We start from the raw sequence: 21,230 nt of genomic DNA, 5'->3' as shown, positions 1-21,230 counted from the left end.
ACACTGACCAACTTTTAATTAGATGGTGCAATGAGCACTACTACATATCCCTGAAATATTAAAATTATAAAATAGCTGCTGAGTGAAAATAATATCTAACAATGTGGGAAAAGTGTGCACAGTATTCTGTGAAACAGGATTTGTTCAGTGCTGTGTAATCTCACCATTAAGTGGATGTAAACACTACTGAGGCCTTTGAATTAGTATTCATTGAGTCCCTTGGTGTCTCCTACATATAAATAGCAACTCTGTGGATGTAGGATGTTTTCTAAGCAGAACAATACCTTATAATGTCCTGTGAAGTTTGTTTCTTAAATATAAGAATATCAAGTTCCATAAAACACAGAGCACACCGTACAGTAGTATAAGCAAAGCTTATGAAACCTTTTAAACAAACATGCACCCACAAAATGTTGCACTTCACTTCTTACACAGACCACCCCACCCATAATATCTGGATGGTCTCATTTTTATTAACTTATGCAACAACTGACCTGCATTATGGGACTAAAATAGTTTTGAGGAAAAAAAAATAAAGATTGCTGCTGAATAGGAAAAGGAAAAAGAGTGAAGCTCTTTGCACTGCTCCAAAAATAGCGTTGTTAGGCGCTGGGTGCGCTTGTCTCCATGGTGACGGAGAGCACAGTCCTCTTGGAGCTTACTGGTGTCTTGTGATGGTGGGAGAGGACCTTCTTAAATGTGTACACACACACACAGATACACAGAAAAAACAAAACAATACAAAACAAAAATCAAACCAAAAAACAAACAAAGATTTGATGTTTGCTACTTCCACTTGTTTAGAAGACCAAGTGTGGCTGTTAAACCAGTGGCACAAATAAGACATACACGTCTCACAGAATAATATGGATTTTTCCTCCAATATTATACAGTATCAGATATTTTCTTGTGTTGTATCACAACTAAGAAAACCTAGTAGGAAAATCAAGCACTACAATGAGACAACTCATTTTTGGGGAGGAAAGAAGGAGGGCATTTTACGGTTCAGCATACACACTATTGTCAATCTTGAGGCATTCATACCTCATTTTTGTAAATAGATTTAGATGTTTGAATCCATAATTTTAGATACTCTAAATCCCAAAGGGCAAACTAATTGGCACGGCTCCTAATGGGTAACACATCAGTTATGTCGTACACAGTCAAATCACATCACAAGAATCTTATTTATTATTTATCTAATTCAGTCTTTTGTTTTTTTTTAAGTAACCCACTTTCCTCAACCAACGAGTCACTAGTTCAACACTAATCTCACCACAGAAGTGCCTTACACTGTTGTCACCACAGCTTCCTTTTAAGCTTCAATACTTTGTCATATTGTCATATTCAGGCTACTCTAATTGCTGTCATGTTGCTCCCAGAATGAGTAAAAGAAAGTATTTAAAATTTGACTGTTCTGTGACTTCATGGCTGTTAGTACGTGGAACTTAGACAGCTTGCAAGCAATTGTGAAAACTATCCCTCAGGCCTCCTCGCCCTTCTTACTCCATATTCCTCTGTGCAGCAGGAAAGGTCTGTGAGTGGGTGGTAGACCTATCATCCTCTCCAGTGTGCTCAGGTGTTTCTAGGATCCAAGAAGTAATTGAGTTTCACCTCTTGAAAATCCCCATCAGTAAACCAGCTGGTAATCCTTCTGAAATGAAGTAGAGTGCAGATGCGTACGTGCGCATCTTGGTGGGAGTATCGTGGCAGAAAACTCAGTGGAATGATGCAGGGAGAATGGTGCAATTACAAAGACAAGAACAGCAAGAGGTTTTAGAGAAAAGGAGCCATCAAATCAGGTCAAAATTACAGACAAGGAATAGTCGATGATAAATTGAAATACACAGGTCCAAATACAATTACACAGGTCCAAAATCACTAAATATATATTTGGCAATCATATTTATCAGCTTAAATGCATAAGTTAGAGTACACCTAAAAATACTGCAGAAACTCTGTGGTAGGTCCTACGTTTGAGCTGTATAAAACATCAACATGCACCAGACTGTAATTTTTACGTCTTCAATATAGAGCGTTATGATTTTTAGTGCCATCTTTTTGAAAACTGCATTAATGATGACGGTCTTCATTTCTGTTTGAGAGGGGATGCATCTTTAGCCAGACAAGTTAATTAACAATTTGACTTAAATATACTACAAATCTCACTGAGAATTGCATGAAAGAAAATCTACCATACAAATGCAGCATTCAGCTGCAGTGAGCAAGAGTTAGAGTTGTTAGGAGAAATAAACAGAAGGTCTGATTATATAATGAATAGATTAGAGAAAAAGTATGATAACTGTTGTATAATATGGACATTATAAACTAGACTTTACCAAAGTACTTTAAGAATATAAGCAGCTCTCATATATTACTTGTGATTAGCCAAGTCACCATCTAATTCATGTGTCATTTTAAATGGCTGGAAAATACACTCATGGGATGGATTATTTGAAACATGTCATAACAGATATTATAATAGACAAGTATGTGAGCAGGTCCAAGAGTGAACGAGTCATGCATAATTCAGGTGTTTGCCTAACAACGGCCCTGCTAGTGTTTTTCTTTCCAAATGTCACCATTGCAGTGCTTCTCAGTGGCAGGCGTCACTAAGAAGACTGACAGGATGGTTGGATGTGCACCCAAAGGTCTTGCATGTACACAATCATTGTTGACGGAATGTCTTCATAATCAAATTACTGAAGATTATGGTAAATGTCTCCTGATTAATGGCTCCAAGCTCAGAAACAACAAGCCTAATGGGCTTGTGACTTTTTACTCTGCAGCTGTCTCAACTACACAAGCACCTAAGAATGTTTCTGAAAATTGTGGCTGCATGGAAGAGCATCCACCATGCATAAACAAAATTCATTAGCATTAAGCAGGAGGATAGCTGGGATAGATGATTTGAAACATGTCAATAAGGATATTAGAACAGACAAGAGTGTATTTTCGGAAGAATACTTCATGTGGTGACTGAAGATGGAAACAAAAATATGGATTAAAAGAAGAGAAGGAGTAGAGAGATAAGAAAGAGACAGAACTAGAGAGTGACTGGTTCTGAGGCTTTTCACAGGACCAGAAATGACCTGAAAATGCAGTACAAAGTAAATATATCACACATGCCTTTGAGCATTGTATATAATAAAAAACCCAGAGAGAAGGGAGTCAGTAGGGTTTTTTTTTATTAAGAGCAAAAGAAATAGCCTATCATACAACCCATATAGTGTGCTTTGCTCTAAGGACTTTACAGATCTACTAAGTGGCTGACAAGAGGATCTATAGTAAGGAAGCACACTGACTCACAGCTCAACTGATAGAAGTTTACTTTGTCTTCTCGTGTGTCTAAATCGAAAAGTTCTTATAATGTGATAACATAAACGCTTGACACTCAAAAGGGGAAATTTAAGAGAAATATTATTTTTCTATGGACTTTACTTGCTTTATTTAGTACCATCAAATGTTACAACAACAACCCACAGCAGTGGCAGTGGAATTTGGGAGTGTGTCCAACAATAGTCAGTACAATAGGCAAGAAGTTTCCTTTTTTGGGAACAGAAGCAAGCATGGAGACTCTCAGGTGGACATTCATGTGCTTTCCTCTAGTCAGCCTGCGGTGTTCAGTGCCAGCAACTTATGAAATCTACACGTGTGCGCACACACACACACACACACGCAAACGCACGCACACACACACACACACGCACTATACAGGCTAACACTAATTAGGTAGAGATATACTACACAGCAGCCGGGCTGCCGCTGGCTCTGTCAACCTCACAATTTGCTTTTAGCCCTCCGGTCATAGACAGGTTTTTGTATATGTGTGTGTGTGTGTGCGTGTGTGTTTGTATGTGGTCTATGCATGCAAAGTTATGCAAGGTTTTATTTTTCTTTCTTAGATGTGAATGCAGAATTAGCAACACAAGAGCTAAAACAATAAACATATGGTTGCTTTCTTTGTTACCGTTACCAGTGGATTCTTCAATGATTCTCAATGATTGCATTTTGCTGTACTGACTGTGCTTTGACTACAGTTACTAAAAACAGCATGACATGTCCTCCTGCACTTGTGGCCATAGTAACCCCATTTACTGTTAGATGACATTGCTGCTGTAATATCAGTGAAACAATAAAATCATAAAACAATATTGTAATTGGTTTACATTGACATTTTTTGTTATTTACCATATATATTGTTTAACATAAGTGCACTGTTTGCAGAATAAATTTGTTATCATTTGTTTCTCTTGTCCAATCTCTTTCTAGCCATGTTCAACCTTATTCCAGTGGGGCTACGAGTTGTGGCCATCCAGGGGGTGCAGACCAAACTCTATCTGGCTATGAACAGTGAGGGCTTCCTGTACACATCGGTAAGAAACATCATACTAAGCCTGACTAAAAAGAAAAACACAACAAAACAAAACAAAAAATGATCTAATTTAACATGAATAAGGAGTTCAAGGAGTGTGTAAGCAGGTTCAGCAGTGAAAAAGTGCATCATTCAGTTGTTTGCCTACCCCTGTTAGTGTTTTTGTTTTTTGTTTTTTGCAAATGCCACCACCGTACTACCTCTCAGTGGCAGGTGTCACTAAGAACACTGACAGGCTGGTTAGATGTGCACCCAGAGGGCTTCCATGTACACATTCCTTGTTGACAGAATGTCTTCATAATCAAATTACTAAGAATTGTTCTTTATGGTAAAAGGTCTCCTAAATAATTAATGGCATCAAGCTTGGAAACAACAAACCTAATGATCTTGTGACTTTTTACTCTGCAGTTGCTGCTGACAAATTATCTGTTACACATTTTGAAAATAATGAGATGAACAAAGAAGACGATCAAACCTCCTGGCCACTCTGTCTCTGGCCTGAATGTACTCTTTCACACACACAAGCACCACTTAATAAATAGGTTTATGTGGAGCTGACACCATTACTTTAAATTTGAAATTGGCAATAGAGCTAAAACCTTAAATGTGAAAAGAAAGTATTGAAAAGTACTTAGCAGCATAAAAGATGTAGCCACAGTCACTCGCTGGTTTTGTACTTCACACACACCATCGTGATTAATATTTTGGCCACTGTTGATTTTTTGGAGCCACAAGTGAACTTGGACGGATGAAAAGTGGAATGCAAATTTATCATTTATTGTTTGCTATCTTGGTTAGCAAGTTGCAATCATTACTGTATGGCTACAATGCATAGTCAGACATATCAGCTAATTGGTGCCAAGTAACAAACTAAAGTAACAAAATACTGAAATTTCACTCACCAAAACTAAGACACAAACTTTTTAGTTGACTGTACCAAAACAAAAGCCATGGCATAAGTCACATAATCCATTAAAATGATCCTAAAGGCACTAACAGCACACAGATTAAGTCCACTTTAATGATCATCCCATGAAAAAGGAAACTATCCACAGAGCCAAAAATGTCTTCTGTACCTGACGTAAATATAATTCTTCAGCGCTGCTAAGCTGGACATTTCAACATGAAAGTCTGTGGAGTCTGATTACCATTTGGAGAAACTAAACTCCCGGTTTTTGTGTTGGCTTTATTTTGCAGCTCTGGAAGTTTCTTTTTGGTACTGAACAAAGATTTGCTGGTGCTTTGGTGTGAAGGTTAAGTGGTGGTGGGAGGGACTGAAGAAAGTTTGGCAATCCAGGGATAGTTTGCATGCTGTTTACGACATACTGGGACATTCTTCTTAAGCCGATATCAGCCTTAAGCCTTTGGCTCCCTGACAAAGCAATTGCTGCTATGAATTCATGTGGAACTTCCAAGCTGCAAGTGTGTCTGTTTGTCTTTGCAGTTTTTCCCCCTAAAATAAAATGGATCAGGCTTAAAGTTTGCTTGACTAATAAACATATGCACATTTTACAGAGATCCACTTGAGCATTAACTAACATTAACTCAATTATGTTTGCTAATTAACCCATAGTAAAAGGCAGATAAGCCTTTGATATCCCTCTTAGAGGCCAGTATTACTGCTGCTATACAATGTCTTACAAACATGTAAAATATCTGGCAGGTTCAACATCCAGTAAGGCAGAATTTAGTATGTGTACATACAGTAAATAAACTGGTTCTTATATAGTGCTTTGCTATTCTACTTGAGCACTTAAGGTACTTTATAATACATGTTTCATTCAACAGTTCAGTCATTTGTTTCTATGCCTAAGTGCTTTCTATGTAACATTCACACACATTCATGCTTTGACGAATCAAGGTTCAGTATGTTGCCCAGGAATACTTTGGCATACAGACTGGAGCAGCCATGGATTAAAGCACCAACTTTATAATTCGTAAATGACCTGCTCTACTGCCTGAGCCACAACCAAGCAAGCAATAATGCTAGCTGGCAAATTAAAAGTAAACTATAACCCAGTCAATTTATATGTATTAAAACAAAATGATTGGCCTGTTGCAGAGGTGGCATTGCAAAAAAACAGTTAGATTCAAACCAGCGGCTCTAGCAAAGACTCATTTGAGATGATATGAATATGACCTTTTAAAAAAATCTACAGTCAAGTGAGAAAGTTTCAACAGCCTTCAGTCTTTACTGAAAGTCTCTGAGATACTCACTTTATCTATTAAAATATTTTCTTACCATTCCATCAGTTTGTAGGCTTGAATATATCCGTGCTTTAGGCAGACGTCAGACAGGAAGAGTGACAATCACTCTGATTTATGCAAATTTTATGCAGATTATATGGAAATTGTGCTCTGGCTATCCCCTTCTATAAACACCTTTCCTACATGCCAAAACATTAACAGAAGTTGAAGGGAAAAAAACAACACTGAGGAGAAACTGTCTGCATTAAAAAATAATTTTAGCATAAAAATAATGACCTCAAAAAACAGACTGAAAATTAAAAACATAACAATCGTTGTTATGTGAAAATGAACCCTCTGGTTTCGATGGACGCGCCGGCGTGTCAAAATCACATGACTGATTTAAGATGACACAGCAACAAGATGCAGCGACCCAGAATCTCCATTTCAACTTTTTCTGAACAAAACAGTGGTGTTTACAGCGTGAAGAAACGGTAAAAACAACGTTTTCTAAGGACAGCGCTAGCAAACACTCTCAATCTATTGCCTTAGATTGGCATAGTATGCATTTTTTTTACGTTTCAGTCTTGGTTACATGTGTTGTATTTGATTGCAACAACTCTGTTGTGAATTTGAAATAACATTTTAAAACACGTTTACAAAATAGACTATTTGACGGTGGTACTTCTGGTTCTGTCACTTCTATGCAGATGATATTCATTTATTCCAAACTTTCTGACCAGGTTTCCTGAAATGTTTGACTGATGCCTTCTTGTTGAACTCAAAATCCAATTCAAAGTCTATATAATCACACTAAGAACTTTCCACTGGTAAGACATCTGCATAGATAATGAGTCATTACAACACTAGATGGTGTGTAATGTAATTTTACCCCATTTGTTTCTCATCCTGGTGAGATTCTGGCTGAGTCTGGCGGCATGATCAGTGTTATAAGTGAAAAAGATGTTGTGGGATGATGTGAGTTATATATATTTACGTATTTTAGGGAAACAAGTATCCGGATCACCATATTGAAAGCTCAGTTTCTATGAGGGAATCTCAGGGCAAAATGCTAAAACAGTATTTTACATATGCTGTTTTATATGTAATAGATATAAAGAGATATAAAAGAGCTCAGATCAAATAGAGTAGTTTTTTGTTTTGTTTTTTGTTCTTTTTTAAATTGTATGAATGCAGATAAGTATTGGGTTGTTGAGTTTTCTATTTCAGCTAAATTAGAAATGAAACCGAAGTGAATGGAAAGCCAACAATTAGTATTTGTGTTGTTGGGATAGCTGCTCTGGTAAAGTGTTGGCTTCTAGCCACACATTAAGCCAGGAGTCAGTTATTGTAGGGAGAATCCTAATCAACAGTGGAACAGCAGATAATGTGCTCTGGGTTGGGAATTGAGTGGTGCTGCTATATTATAGATATATTTATATAGTTATTCTGCATTCATTGGTTTGTGCATAAATAAGTGTGGAAACACGTTTGTAATAAAACAAAGGGGATTCCCGAAATTCATATATAGGCAGATTACAGATTACATTTTAGACACTAGTATTATTTTGTCATTTATTATAAATGTATATGCATTTTTAGATTCAACCAGTGCTCTGCATTTCCTTTGATCCCAATAAGTGAATACCTTTTGGAGCATAGACTGCTTTGCCTCCCTGTGTATTTGATCATACATTACGACGTGTTCCGTACATTTAGGAGCAGGAGACATACACCAAGAAAAAGGTAGTGTGAGAGAAATGAAAAGTGAGAAAAAAGAATGCACATGTGTGGGTGAGACAGAATGCACCAGTGAAAATATATTCATCTATCAGTGTTAACGTGTGGGAGAGGAAGATCCAATTAATATGTAGTTTACTTTACTATCCTCTATTTTTCTGTTTGCTTCTCTCCTTTGTCAGAATTAATGAAGCATGTTTTGCATTAGAATTCGACTAATATTATTAACAAGGAATAACTGTTGTTGGTATAATCTAAAAGAATCAACAAAAACATGCAGTTACCAACTCACTGCTTTTTAATATGGATAAAACAATGCTTGCTGATATAGTTTCAGATCTGCAAGCATGTTTTTAGATGCTGAGCTAAGGTGTGTGCACATATCTCACGAGGTGCCTTAGAAGTGGTGTTATTAATTTCCTGGTGGGTCAAATTTGAATTAGTGTGAGTCACTATGGCTCCAGTTGAGTCTCGTCTAGACTGCTGTGTGTGAGCATACGTGTAAAATGGAGAGTTCAGGGCTCTTGGGGTGAAGATATTTATCAGGCAACTACTGAAGTTTATAGGCTAAAATACCTGACATTTAAATCTATACAATGGTCATACATTCTGTGAAGTCCTGCATGCTCATTTAAAAAGTGCCAAAAAATATAAAAGTTAAAGGACAGAGCATCAGAAGAGTGGGTTGGAAAAGAAAAAGGTTCTTTTTGAAGTCTCACTTACTATTTTAGTTTATGTTTAGAAATGCATTTTAACTCAGAATATTTTTCTTCAGAGGCCATTAAAGGGCATGTTTTATTCTTTAAAATGTAACCAAAACATGTGTTTGTAGTAAAAAAAAATCTTTTCTCACTTTTCATGACAATCTACTGCCTGTGAGGTTTGTGTCAGCAGTCACAAATACAAGCTGTCAGCATGTGAGGCATTCAAGAGTCATCTGTAAATTGTAATTACAAAAAATATCCCATGAACGCTCTTCAGAACTAGCACTGCACAGCAAATAAAATTACAGATAGAAGGGTATCAAAGAAGTGTATTATGTCCTTGTACATTATGTATTTGTGTTTTAGTGCACTCCTGTTTGATATGTGGTTGGCGCTCGCCTTTTCAGCTATTTAGCAAGCACAATACCTTTGGTAAATAGCCACTGCTGTATGGTTTCACTCCATTGAGCTGTGTCATTAACTACTTTGTGCTGTGTGTATGTGCTTGTGCTTGTAAATTAAATGTGTACCCTGTGTGGGTGTGCCTGTTTGTGTTTGGTATTTGCAAGGGTCTTTTCCACTAGATTAAAAATCTCAATTTATCCCCAAACAACTGAACACCACTGGCAGTATGTTCTTCTTCTTTAGCTAAAGTTAAAATAAAAAAAAAAACCCAGAAAAAACCCTTTTAGTCCAGTTTCACTGGCAGTGAAAAAACAGTTTTAGTAAGATTTGCCTCCACTGCCCAGTCAGTCACTGTGAATTAATGTGTCTGCAAAGAACAACACTCAGTTCTGAATGCACTGGTATAATTGGTGTCATTTTTGTTTTGATATGGCAGCTGAATACGCACATAGCATTGATTTGGCTTGTCTTGTCTCGTCGAAATCCAGCCAGTATATTTACAGAGGAGATCAGTTCCATTATGCTAGTATTTCTCCTCCAGCTGATTGGATCAGAAAAACATTACTGGGCTGCAATTGCTCCCCTGAAGCAAACAATTTAAGAGTGCATCGTAACTGACAGTGTTTCTTGACATGATTGCTTTGCTAATGGAATATTCATTTAACGGTTACCCATACCACTTTTGATTTGTTTAATTGTGTGTGTGTGTGTGTGTGTGCAGGTTCCCCAGATGGAGATTGTGGGTCTTTCCATGCATGTCAATGTATTTTTTAAAATGACAAGGAAACATCCTTTAGCACAGTATGTTTAACACTTCATCAGCTTTTAAATGTCTCCCTCCTACAGGCAGTTATTAGACCGTGCTCAGGCAATACTACCATGCCTTCAGCTGTTGTAAAACAGCAGACGGTTCTCTGTATATAAATGGAATAAGACATTTCTATGCAATATTATTTGACAATAAAAGCCTTTTGTTTATAAGACTACATTTGGATAAGCTTGTGACTGCTGAAATGAGAGCTGCACTTTCTTTTGATGCAACTCATTTGTCGTTTTCAAAATGCAAAATTTAATAAACCTAAGTATGAACGCTGTGAAGTTTTAATAAAGATAAAAAAAACTACACAAAAAAAATTCAATTACTAACTAAGAAGTACTGGAATGACATCTTTTTAATAACATAGAATATATGGGTAGCCAACCTGTGAACCACAAATCATACAATTCAATGTGTAATTAATGAACAGGGAAATCTTTTTTAAAAATGTGTGAATAAAAAGGGACTCTTTTCATGATAATAAATCGTGAAAAGATAACCTTTAATTCTCCATCTCTATTCTGCCTACCAGGCATGTCAAAGAGCATGCTAATACAAAGAGGGTCTATAAAGTTAAAATAAAAGCATCCTTTACAAAGCTTCTTTAGAAGGAATATATGAATAGACAAGGACAGATTTTTTTTTTCCATTTGTATTAAATGTAAAAAATTTATTAACAGTTCCAGGCTTCATTATTAGGAACAAGGTGATGTACTAGCACAGCAGGGGTAATTGTCCAGGTTATATCAAACACACGGGAGACTTACTTCATCTGATTTACTTCAGCCATTTCTGGTATCTGTGAAACAGCTTTTCTGAACTTTTTCCAAGTAAGGTTGCCAGCTGTGAAGCATTAGGAAAATGACTTTTCATAGCTGCACATTGAAAAGGCCATGCAGCGCTATGGAATCATTAAAGGTCTATTTAGCCAATCCACCATAGAGAAATGCTTTGAGAGAGATGACAAGGCTGCTTTCTATTTTTAAAGTGATTTCCCCCTGCTTCGTCTAGCAGTCGAGTCATGATTAAAGTGATGCAAGATTTTCTTATTTTTTCACTGGGAGATAGGTTTTAGTGAACAATCAGCATGCTATTGACTGAAGAAAATGCTACTGGAGCAAACTCCAAAGAGTCTGAATGTTTCTGTCTATCACAGTCCTGTTAGAATAGAAATGGGGATCCCCTGCCATTTTGGCCCCTCTTTGCGTCAGTTTGAGCGAGGCTTCTGTCCAGAGATCGGTTCAGATACAGTTGTAATGGCCAATAGCCTCTCCTCCATCCTGGCTCTAACTGTGCGTGTGTCTGTATCTGTCTGTTTATCAATAGACTCGGACTTATTCTTCTCCAGGAGGAGAGTAATGAGCCAAACCCACATGGGCTCATTATTAAAGGTAGAACAGAACTCTTGGCTTCAGAGTAGCTTATTGTTCTGGTTCCAATTGCTGCTCGTGCATAACTGAGATGGCTGCTGCTTAGTCTTTCTACACTGGTCAGCCACAACATTTAAACCACCAGCATATTATGTACGTTGCCCCTTGTGCCGCTGCTAATGGATTGCCAGCTCAGGCTTGTTCTACTTCAACCCATGGATCATTGGGCTCTGTGTTCAAAGTAGTTTTTGTAGTTCATTGAGTGACTGTCCTGCTGAAGGAGGCTGCTGCAATTGAGATATGCTGTTTTTTTCTCCTCCTTGAGGCCTTAAATGCTGATTTGTCAAAACTTCTGGTATCTCAAAATTATGCACAGGGTGACATTTTCATCTGTGTCCTGACACACTGGTCTTAAGTAGTGAGAGAGAGGTTTCCAACCTAAAAGATGCATGGAAAAGGACCCTTGGCATCACAAGGGAGCATATTTTAACTTAAAAACAAGCAAACATATTTTCTTATAGTAGGTTCCAATGCAATGCTAAGAAGGAATAATTATAACAAGTGGTAAAAAAAAAATAAAAAATTGGAAAGAAAAAATGGATAAACTGCAAAAATCAGGAAGCAAACTCCAGTCTTTAGACTGAAAAACCTGTGACTTACTCTGTAACCACCCCTCAAACCTCAAACCTCCTGATGTGGAGTTTCTAGCTCTTTTAAAAATAAAGCATGATCTTTGGGTATCCAGTAAGAACACACTGAAGCCACTTACATAACTGCTTAAACTTATAGGCCCGCCTACAGCTGCACGGACATTACTGAAGATCTTACACTCTAATTTTTATTTTTGAAAGCTAGATGATTGTGATAATATACAAAGCAAAAAAAAAAAAAGAAGCCTTTAATATGTTTTCATGCATTTGAATACAAGATTATTAGTAACTCTGGTAATTGGGTAGTTCGACCCATGGTAGAAAGACACACACATAGACACAAAGTCGGAAAAGCCCAGAATGGAGGCAAGGAGAGAGACTAGTGTGACCGTAAATTACATAAGATATGCAAAAAAGAGTTTGTCTCTTATTGCAATGGTAGTGGAAACATTGATCTATCAGTAGAATTTTGGTACTCATGATGCTGAAGCAAAACTGAGAACTAGGTCTGAGCTTACTGGATACATCTTATTAAGGTGATGTGTCATCATCTTTCTTTCACTTTCACTCTGCTTCTTTTAGAGATTTTTGATGCATGGTCTGTGAAGGCTAAATCAGTGAGAGGGGGTGATAAATGAGCTTGGTTCTCAGTTACTGTAGCTAGGTGTAGATTTTATGTCTTGAGTAACTTCTGAGGCTTTGTGTGACAAAAGGCTCAGTGTGATGTGGTAGAGCTGTTTTAACAAGTTCAACAAATTCCAGTCTTTTGTGTGCTTTAACTGTCTTGTATACACGCTTCAAACCAAACCATCACACATGACGTTCCGCCTTTTGAAGTCCTGTTACTGCTCACAAAAGTGACACTGTTAAAAAAAAAAGATACGCTGTTGCAGATGACTGTGTCTGGTAGTGACATGTTGTTTGTCATGCTCTCACACTGGGTTGCTGGCCTTGGAGACACGTCATCACTTTCACCTGTCATGTTTTGGGTTTTTTTTTAACTTGGATTAAGACTGAGTCTAACTCTTATCTGTGAGAGGCATCCTTATTTTTTACTGGTTATTCTACATATGACTAACTGTGCACATGCTGGTGTTTGCATGTACTTTATGTACTTCCATTTTCAAAGTGTCCAAAGAAGAAAACTCTAAAGCAGGAACAATCACCAGTGACTTGCCCTACTTGCCTTATGCACAGTCTTACGCACTGTCCCTTGATCTCTCTCAAGGGAAATTGTCTCCTAACAGATTAGACACTGTTTTCTGTGCTTACCATCCAAGCAGCTCCACAAACACTGCAAACATTCAGCTAAGCACATACCCCCACCACCACCACCAACACACACACACATACACACACACACACACACATGCACGCACACATAGGCACTTGTCTCAGGGGAAATAAGCCTCAGTGATGCTGTTGTAGCAATAATGAGAAAAAACATACAAGTGCTAGATACTAAACCTAACTCAAAGGGCATATGAACTCTTGCACAGTATGGAGTCCAGAAGATGAACTTCAAAATTGCCACACCCAGTAGATCAGTGACAGAGAAAAGAAGTATTCAAAAAACCTTAAAAGATGCATGTGCAACTTCAAGTACACATAAAGTTCCCTAACTCAGAAAGATAATGATCTTCTCATACATATTTAACAGCTAGGACCAAATAAGAATATAGTATTCAATCTGCCTGTATGTTTTATTAATACTCTTCTATATCTGTCTTATCACTGTTATCTATGCTACATTCTTCACTACAGTAAATGGAACGGATAGATTTTAGAAGATTATCATGGCACATTAAAGCAGACGCTTGAAACTTAAGATACAGTTCTTGTCGAACGTGCAGCACATGTAGCATTATTAGGTTTCACTATCAAGTAATTAACTATTTATTTCATCTGCTTCCATTTATAGATATAGTTTAAATTAACGTTAGAGCTCGTAAACTACTGTCCAACTACCTGTATATCTGACTGTCTTCATCCCCTGACAGGAACACTTTACACCGGAGTGCAAATTCAAGGAGTCAGTGTTCGAGAACTATTATGTGACATACTCCTCCATGATATACCGGCAGCAGCAGTCGGGCAGGGGCTGGTACCTCGGTCTGAACAAGGAAGGAGAAATCATGAAGGGGAATCATGTCAAGAAGAACAAGCCAGCAGCCCACTTTCTTCCCAAACCTCTAAAAGGTAGGCCTTTCCAGAGCTTTTGCTTTTTATTTTTCAATACTAAGGTTCAGAATATATCTGTTATATGATAGGAACTAGTTTGTGGAATGTATTATCCATACCTGGTTGCATTAATGTTCTAATTGCTTATATTCAAAAGTGTAAGAGGTAACAGTAGCTATTATTACTGTAGTCTTCCCTGAAAATGAAAAATACTGACAAGTAACAGAAATAATAGAGAGAGAATACTGGCATATAATCAAGTATGTACACACAACACTACTTTGCAAAATGGTTGCTTTTCAAAAAGGTATCAGTTTTCCCATTCAATTAGCCCATTTTCATTTTATTTATATTTTAGACCTTTTTGTAGATATTATTGGCTAAAAACTAAGTGCATTGTTTTCTATATGGCTCCTTTACACTAGGCATTTTCTTCAGAGAATTTTACATTGACCTATTCAATAGCTTCCTCAAGCTGGTCACACTCCATTGCAGGCACAATGCGGAGCGAGGCTGACACTTTTCACTAGCAGTCCCCATGCAGGACTGTAAATTCACTGAGAACCCCACCCATAAAGAATATGTATGTGGTAATGTGGCCATGAGCAACAGAGGAAACAGGCCACAGTCCTTTCATCTTTGACAAGACACAGATTTACCTTTCAGAAAGAAGAGAGAGGGATAGACAAAGAGAGAGAGACTGTTTTCTTTTTAGTGAGACAAAAGAAAAACACCCTGGTCTTCTTTTTTTGTCTCAGTAAGAAATCAAAGGCTTGCAGTGCAAAATACTCAAAACAATGCAGAGGGCAGTTTCTTTATATTGTTGACTGTTAAGTGCAGTTTAGATCCTGTCATCTGGTTCTGTATTTTTGAGCTTTAAAATAATGATCTGAATTTAGATAATCAAGTTTAAATATAAAAATTTACTTTTAAGGATGTGCCAAAACTATGACACGAGTCTTGAGTATGAGGGAGTCTCGCTGAATGTTTACAGCTCTTGTTATTAAGTGTCACTGATGCAGTTGTGAATTTTTAAAACAAAATTGCAGTCATTTGAGAAATTGCTGTGACAGCTTAACATTAATTTTACCAACATAACTCGTAAAAATGTCATAAACATGGCAGCATGTCAAACTTACATTAATACGTTAGCATTATATTGCATTAAATGCGGTACGTGGTTGGCTTTACACTGGCTGTTTTGGAAAAAAATTATGTTTATAATTTTTAAAATTATGTTAAGATTGAATATTAAATCAATGGTAGTCTTTTTTCCTATTAAGAGGCATTTAAATTTTTGTAACATTCTTCAAAAGCCAGATATTCCCCACATATTGTATTTCACACTAGTCTCTGAAATGCAGTGGCTGGACCAACCTTTTTTTGGGTGGGTGTCTGAAGTGTGATGGTAGTACTGATGTTCAGATTGGTTCAGAACCACCTCCTCAAAATGGGGAAATTGTTCATATTCATACATAGTTTGTAGAACTGGAGAAGAGATAGATTGTTGTGCTTAGTCTTGAACTCATCTTTGCTTTGCAGCTCAAATTTCACGTTTGAGATTGTGGCACATCAGATGGTTGCACATGAAACACAGTTATTGGCATATTCTGATGTAATAGCAGGTCTTTGTTCCTGTAAAGTAGAAATTTTCACAGTTCAGTTTATTTTCACTTCAGCTGAGTACACATTTGAAAGCAAACGACCAAGAAGCTGGTTGGAATGTTGAAGCTTGACTTTGACTGAAAATTTCATTTTTCTGTGTTTTCAGCCAAATTGGGATTCTGCTTTGACATTTTTCATTTTTATTTTTGTAGACAACCTGACACTTTACAAAAATGTTTTTGTCCAGTAATAATAGCTAGCAACAGCAACAAGACAAAATGTTTCAAATTGTCCTTTTTCACCTGCTAAACATTGTCTCTGTCAGAATACAGTCGTGTGAAAGTTTGTTTGGCTCTTAAACTCTGCTTAATTATCCAAGTGCATGTCCTTGGAACGTATTCTTCACTTCGAACAATTCGATTGTCACACAATGTAAACTTTGTAAATAACTGACAAAAGTGACTGAATGAGGAAGATTTTTTATAAGGACACCTCTTAAAGTTGAAGATATTGGCAATATAAGTGTGCATTTGCTTGCTTTGAGGAAGTTGTTATTGTTATTATGCAATCATAGACAGCATCAAGTTGGCCATCGCTCGGGTGCTGGTGTACCTTACTGGGTTAAGCAGGTGACCTATAAGCTCTAGGCCTATTGCAGATGCCTGGGGTCAAATCTGCCACTCACCCACGTTAAATCCCCCCCTAAAATATTACGTTTTTAATGGCAATAAAGAACCAAATCATAAAACATCCTATATTCCTGGCCACATCCCTCATCTTAACACAAAAGAATACCTTAGTAGTATATGAGGAATTTTCTTCAGTATTTCAGCTGCGGTAGAGTGCTTTATATTCCAGTTTAGAGTTAATTTTTTCATTTCTTCTATTTGCTGAATCGATGGTCCCCCTTCTTGTGTCTTTAGGGAAGCTTCCCCAGCCAGCATCTTATTAAGAACCCATATTTGCCCTCTGAGATCACGATAATAGCTTTTCACCTTCATTTAACAGGCCATCCAGAGGGTCTCAAACACACTGAAGAGAAACAGCTGGTGAATGACTGGCTTGCTTTATGCTGACAGACAAATACAGAGAAAGAGAAGAATTGAATAATGAGGATAGATCGAGGCTATGTGACACAGTAATTGTAACTGATACCGAAAACTATCGACTGTGGCTGCATTTTAACTTGGAGAGGAAATATAGTTTTTTTTCTCTTTTTTTTCAATAGCAAATATAATCTGAGACACTATTGTAATACTCCTTCTTGTGTACAAACTTTAAAGTATCCTGTAGTGCACAATATTTATTAAATCTTCATTTGAATTTCAGATGTAGCGAGTTGATTGGAAATAACTTTGCACTGGAGAATCATTCCCTCTGAAATCATTCAGAGGGAGAAGTGTTACAGGGCACCAATTAACAATCTGTCTCAACACTGGCGATGACATCTCTTTCAGACATTACTCACTGCTCTTCTGGTTGCACTCTGTGAGCTTCAGCCTACAGCCTCTCATGCTGTGTTCCTCTGGATGTAGCGAGTTTAGCTCGTGTCATTTCAAGTCCAAGTGGAAAAGCCTCTTAAAACTCTCCCAAAAACTCCTGATACATGAAGCAAACACCTGCTTTTATGTGGAGTAGCATCTACTAGGTGATTTGTTTGGAGAAATGTGAAAAATGACAATATGGTTAGTTCTGGGTTTAAATACATAAAATAGCAGAGGTGTTGAGGATAGCAATGATCTAGTACCGTAATGTTGAGGTCAGTCACTTATCACTGTGATAACAGAATAGCCTGCTGTTACAAATAAGACTGGAACCAATCAGCAGTTTCCCAACCGAATCCTCCCAATGATTTATGTTTTTATACAAGGATGGGCACTGGATTGCCGCTGACACAAAAAATGCTGGACTAAGTAAAGTGTCTGAAGGACTGGGTTTGCTGTTTCAGCCACAAACTCCCTGAGGAATGAACATCAAATAGCATGCTAGGCAGAAGGATGTTGACAACATCCTGAAACCAAAGACTATGAACCTCAGATTACTGATATTTCTCCTGAAAAAGGTGCTGTTAAATGCAGACTGGACCAGTGCTGCACACACAGCAAAGCTGAAGCACTAGCAACTCTTGAATTTATAATGTCATGCTGTGAATATAAGATTTTTCTTTTTACTTCAGCACCAAGAGGGTCTACTTGATTCAGCAGTTTGGAGGGAACTATAACGTGGTGCCAAAAAGTACTTGGACAGATAAGCTGAGAGCAATCTTCCATAACGTCACAAAATATTAGATGAACAGGTTTTTAATGCATAGAAAAGACTAAGACAAATATATACATTATTTTGTCATTTAAACAATAATATAGCAGGTAGTTTTATGTGTGTGCAGAAGGATGGTCTCTTAGCGATACTTGAGCTAATTTTGAACCATTAATCAACTGACACAGGTTTTTAAAACGTAAATCTCTTTATTTATCAAATTTTAATGTTTATGTGCTAAAATAGTGCAAAAACAATTGTCAAGCATGGCAAGAACAACTGCGGTGAGATCACAGAAAACAAACAGCACAGCAACAATAACATGTTATACATAGATATTATCTGTTTTTTCCTGGGTACATGATGATATTTGTGTTTGAAAGTAATGAAAAAAGACAAGTTTTGTATTTCTGGTGATAGGAGTAATTATAGCTTATGATCTGATTAATAAGCTGACTAAACAATTAAACTTTGCTATCCTCCCTAGCTGCCACCTATTACTGCCTGAGACAGTAATTCAGCTGTGGTAGCTCTCCTTTTTTAGGCTAATTGCCGTAATGGATGATGTAATCCAGCATGGTGACAAGTGAGACAGATAACATCTCATGAAATTAGTATGTTCTGCAGTATTTTGATCTGGAAATATAATGGTTACAACTGGTTAAACAGACATTTAATCAGTGGACAAAACACTGCCTCTTTCACTAATATTGTTAAAACATGTCAGTTTGCCTGATTTGCATTTTTCTTGTGTTTTCACAGTTGCAATGTACAGAGAGCCATCTCTCCACGACTTGACAGAGTTCTCCCGCTCTGGCAGTGGCACACCCACCAAGAGTCGGAGTGCCTCAGCAGTCCTCAATGGAGGGAAAGCTGTGAGCCAGAACGAATCAACGTAGCCTGGTAGCCCAACCCAGGCCTGGGGCCGAACCGTGAAACCTTACCTCTAGCAGAGCATGAATCCAAGCAGACTTGTTTCTCCGATCAGCGGTTCAGGACTAGCTAGGACAACAAATCACACATAAACAACCAGACACCGTCAATCAAAAGCACCTATCATCCTGGTCGGTCATCATCAAAACAGTATCAACAGTAAGAAACTTAACAGCACATAGATCATTCTGGAATTAAGGAACTGATTAAAACGTTATTTTTGGGCTTGAGGTTTATTGACGACCTTAGACACTCTATTTTTGTGATGATTGCATACCAGTTAGCTCATTTTTATCTTATTTTGGTAATTACTTTACTGTGCACAGTAAGTTTTCTTCATGCAGACACCAAGCCCGCGTGCATCTGTTAGACAGGGACGGGAAGTTAGACATGCAGGTATTCAGGGCAGTCAGTAATGGTGCTGGTCTACAAGGTTGCAGTGGTACCGTACAAGCCCTGATCTCTGTCTCATCCATGCTTCTGTGAATACAAAGCCTATAAACTCCCTGGTATGGTACAGCCTAGTGCTACTGAGACTGTGGCCAGCCAGATGGTAGCTCTCCTGCGTCCTAGTGCACACGCTCAGAGACTGAGCTCTCTAGCATGGGAAAATGAAGCCTATGTACAACTGACCTGAGATATAAGGGGCAGTGTGGCTCTCTTGCAGTTTTACCTTTTCCTTTGTTTTATTTTTTTTTAAATTTGGAGATGCCACTGCTGCACCTTAGTTTTTGCTAATTTTCTGAATTAGCTGTGAGATTTTGTTTAATAACTGATTATGTTCCTTCTTGTTCTCTTCCCTTGCCATCGTTAAGCATTTGCATCTTTGTTCATTAATGAAAAATGGTTCCAGCAAACCAAAGACAGAAAAAGAGTGTCCCTTTAAGCCGCTGAAAGCCAAGTCAGTATAAAAGCAAAGCTGGATCTTTTTGTTTTTTTATTGTACATTTTTGATGAGAGAAAGCAAAGGTTTGTGAAAAAAGAAAAAAGAAAGGCAAAGGAAGTGATTTTAACCACTTTGGAGTTGGCAGCGTGCTTGACGTGCTTTTTGATGATACACTCGATGACTGAGGTATGAAACGACTATCCTGTGTCCCCATTCCCTTCTGTTACCACAGTGTCACAATGTCTCTAGCTCTTGTCCTCGTAATCGGTTCCTCCCTTTGTGCTTGTGTCATACTTCGAAACCCCAACCATCCTTTTTTGTCGACTTCTATTGACTGGTACACTTCACCATAGGATGGTGAATGACCCTTCCCAGGATGCTTGTTATGTGTTTGAGTAACTTATTGTGGTGACAATATTTTCTATATTTAAAAAAAATACTGTGGACTTTTAGGTGGCTTAACATTTTATAGGACACGTCATATTTGTAAAAGTGAAGAAAAAAAAAGATAAAGTCATACAAAAATGAACATCTTCCCTTTCTTGCACTGGGCATGTACAAACACATATGTACAAAAAGGACCCTTTTGTGGGCTATGTACGCTTCCCTTCAGCTACATAACTTCCTTCTGGTACATGCTTCTGGGAGACTTTCTTTTCTTGGTTTCCTCTGGAGGTGGTCTTTATTAGGTGAACCTATCTGTTGCATGGGAGAAGGCAGGGAAATTCTGGTCTAGAGCTGCATGATGTAGGCTATGTGTATTAACCCATGTTGGATCATGTGTTCCAAACTACCAGACAGATACTCTGATGAAACAACATATACAGGCAGACATTGTGGCTGTCTGATAACTTCCAGTTGTTTATTATTTGTTGTATACACAAAAATGCACTGAATAAAATATTTATATTAAGATATACTTTTAAAATGTGTCAGTCCTCTTCTTTGTTCAGTCGTTTACTTCATTTATTACACCCATTAGCTATTGCAGTCATACAGAACACTAGTTTGTTACAATTAAACAATAAATCTGTGTTTTATTGTACCCAGAAATACATTCACCCTTGAGAAACTCTTGAACATAAACTAATTCCTGGCATCTTTCTTGTCTGTGAACATCA

General features: G+C 37.6%; 1 protein-coding gene across 4 annotated transcripts in view; it reads left to right on the top strand.

Annotated features, from left to right (window-relative positions):
- Window positions 1–21,017, top strand: part of fgf13a (fibroblast growth factor 13a) — an 87,924-nt gene extending 66,907 nt beyond the window's left edge. For all 4 annotated transcript variants that reach the window (XM_005722973.2, XM_005722971.2, XM_005722974.2 and 1 more), the window contains 3 exons: window positions 4,273–4,376; window positions 14,249–14,447; window positions 19,053–21,017. In XM_005722973.2, coding sequence (XP_005723030.1) covers window positions 4,273–4,376; window positions 14,249–14,447; window positions 19,053–19,189 — 440 coding nt within the window. In that variant the 3' untranslated portion in view covers window positions 19,190–21,017. The remainder of the gene's footprint in view (window positions 1–4,272; window positions 4,377–14,248; window positions 14,448–19,052) is intronic.
- Window positions 21,018–21,230: the final 213 nt, after the last annotated feature.

The sequence above is a fragment of the Pundamilia nyererei genome, unplaced genomic scaffold (genome assembly GCF_000239375.1).
Source record: "Pundamilia nyererei isolate P.nyererei 1_Seehausen unplaced genomic scaffold, PunNye1.0 scaffold00008, whole genome shotgun sequence".
NCBI classification, from domain to species: domain Eukaryota; kingdom Metazoa; phylum Chordata; class Actinopteri; order Cichliformes; family Cichlidae; genus Pundamilia; species Pundamilia nyererei.
Note: the sequence above shows the minus strand (reverse complement) of the source record. Positions and strands in the feature narration are given on the sequence as shown.